The 2,382-nt window shown below is 51.8% G+C and overlaps 1 protein-coding gene across 1 annotated transcript in view; it reads left to right on the forward strand.

Annotated features, from left to right (window-relative positions):
• The window catches only part of KIAA1755 (KIAA1755 ortholog), a 43,752-nt gene that overhangs the window by 14,029 nt on the left and 27,341 nt on the right, over positions 1 to 2,382 (forward strand). The window contains exon 5 of the mRNA XM_011975023.1: positions 19 to 216. Coding sequence (XP_011830413.1) covers positions 19 to 216 — 198 coding nt within the window. The remainder of the gene's footprint in view (positions 1 to 18; positions 217 to 2,382) is intronic.

The raw sequence follows: 2,382 nt of genomic DNA on the forward strand, positions 1-2,382 counted from the left end.
GTTGTTGCTTTTTCCCAGCTGGATCACCTCAGACCAAAACATCTGGCCCAGCCACTGCCTCCAGCCCACTGACTGAGGAAAAGGCTGCCTTCCCAGAAGCTTCTGCAGGCTCCCCAGAAAAAGGCCCCACCCTGGAGGAGGAGCCCCCAGGGCCTGAGCCCAGGATTGGGGCTCTAGGTGTCAGGGTTTTCCGCTCCAGGATAGCATGCCTGCCAGGTTCCAGGGGATTCAAGCAGGAGGTGGTGGGGAGGGAGCTGGGGGCCCCAGAGCATCCTCAGGTGCTGGTGGGTGGAGGGGAGGCAGGGAAAGCCCTGGAGGCCTAGATTCTAGACAAAGCCTCCTTGGGCATCAGTTTCCTCATCTTTCCCATGGGAGAATTGGAATAGATGAAAGCAATTTGTTGGTGTCCATCCACCCATCTATATGTCTGTCTGTCTGTCTACTTGTCTATCCATCAGTGAGGCAGCCAAGGTGGATATCAGGTTCCCCAGAAGCAGAACCTGAGACATAGATTTTTGGGAAAGTAACTTATTGGAGGAGGGCTCTGAGAAGAAGGACAGAGGGTCAGGGCAGGGGAAGGAACCAAGCAAGGCTGTGGACTGACCCCAGGGAGAGCGCTGGGGCATGACCCGCCCCACAGAGTTGGCTCCAGCTTAAGGCATAGGGGACAGGCCTTTTATAATCCTTGTCTGTCAGTCATTAACTATGGGCTGATCCCCAGTCTGTCCGTCATTAATAAACTGCAGGAACTGCGGGCTAATCCTGGAATGGGGTGGGGCAGGGGGAGCCAGTGATCCAGTTCAGTCCAGGGCGCTTCTTCAGAGGGGGCATCTGTGAGCCACTGACAGCTGGTACTTCCAGACTCTGGGGATAGGTTCTCTGCCTGCTGAGGGGATCTGGGTTTGGGGTACTAGCAGTATCCAATACAGAAGGTCTTATCACTCCTATTTAATATTTCCTCATTGTTGTAACAGATGTTTACTGGATCCTGGGTTTAGCACTGGAGATTCATAAGAGAACAAGTCTGATGTGTTCTCTGCTCTCAGGAAACCTATATTCTAGTGGTGGGGAAAAGCCAACAGGTTATCACAACAGATTATTGCAACCCAGTGTAAACAAAGTGTGACAGTTGGGAGGGACAGGGGGCTGTGGAAGCACAGATGAGTCCCCTCGTTGAGGCTTAGAGTAGTAGAGGCCAAGGAAGTCTTCCTGGAGGAAGTAACGGAAAGCCTAGTCCTATGGTATGAATAGGAATTATCCAGGTGAAGAGTTGGGAACAGTGTTCCAGACAAAGGGAACAGCATGTGCAAAGGTCTAGAGGCAAGAGAACCACAGTGCTTTCTGGAGACTGACTGTCCTGAAATACTATTTTACTTTACAGACTTCTACATCTCTCCAGGACCTTGGGCACTGCCCTGTCTTTTTGCAGCTCCCAGGAGACCTTATCTGTCCTTTTCCTGGTCATCTTTGCTGAGGCTCCTGCTGTTTGTTCCTGTATTAATTGTACACAAAGGATCTCATGATCCTCTTAGGGCTGTTATGTGCCAAGGGCTCAGATTTTGTCCATGGAAGGCTCTGCTGTGGGAGGAAGAAGACCTTTGTTTTAGTTCTAACTCTGTCATTAGCTCCCTGTGTGCCTTTGGAGAAGTCACTGCCCTCTCTGGGCCTCCTCAAGAGGAGGAGAACAGGCAGATAGCACCTGGCTCATTGTCACTCTTTCCTCAGTTACTCTTGTTGTAATTCTTGGTGATTGCAACATGCACTGTTAGCTCTCACATGCCTGATGCATAGTACATGTGCAAAAAGCATTTGCTGCGTGAATGAGCAATGTCCACACGTATGCTCCTTCTGTCCGTTTTTTGTCTTGCTCTTCTCTAGTGATCTTGTCCTTGTTCCCCGCATGACTCCCCCCATGGCATCCCCTGTAACCAACTTCTTCCAGCTGGGTTTTCATGTTAAGGCTCCCACTCCTTCATTACCACTGCTTCTCTTTCCAGCTCACCCACTGCCCCAAGTTTCATCATCTTCAGGCCTCCCAAAACCTTGAACCTGTTGGCTCAACCACCTTTTCACTCCCCTTTCCCAGCATGTCTCCCCCCACCCTCCACCACATCCCTTCCCTGTTACCACGTCTCCCCCCATCATATCCCTTCCCCATCATCATGTCTCCCCCACCCTCCACCATATCCCTTCCCCATCATCATGTCTCCCCCACCCTCCACCACATCCCTTCCCTATCATGTCTCCCCCACCCTCCACCATATCCTTTCCCCATCATGTCTTCCCACCCTCCACCACATCCCTTCCCCGTCACCATGTCTCCCTCCACCACATCCCTTCCCCATCATCATGTCTCCCCCACCACCTCCCTCCCCATCATCA

The sequence above is a fragment of the Mandrillus leucophaeus genome, unplaced genomic scaffold (assembly GCF_000951045.1).
Source record: "Mandrillus leucophaeus isolate KB7577 unplaced genomic scaffold, Mleu.le_1.0 Scaffold150, whole genome shotgun sequence".
Lineage (NCBI taxonomy): Eukaryota > Metazoa > Chordata > Mammalia > Primates > Cercopithecidae > Mandrillus > Mandrillus leucophaeus.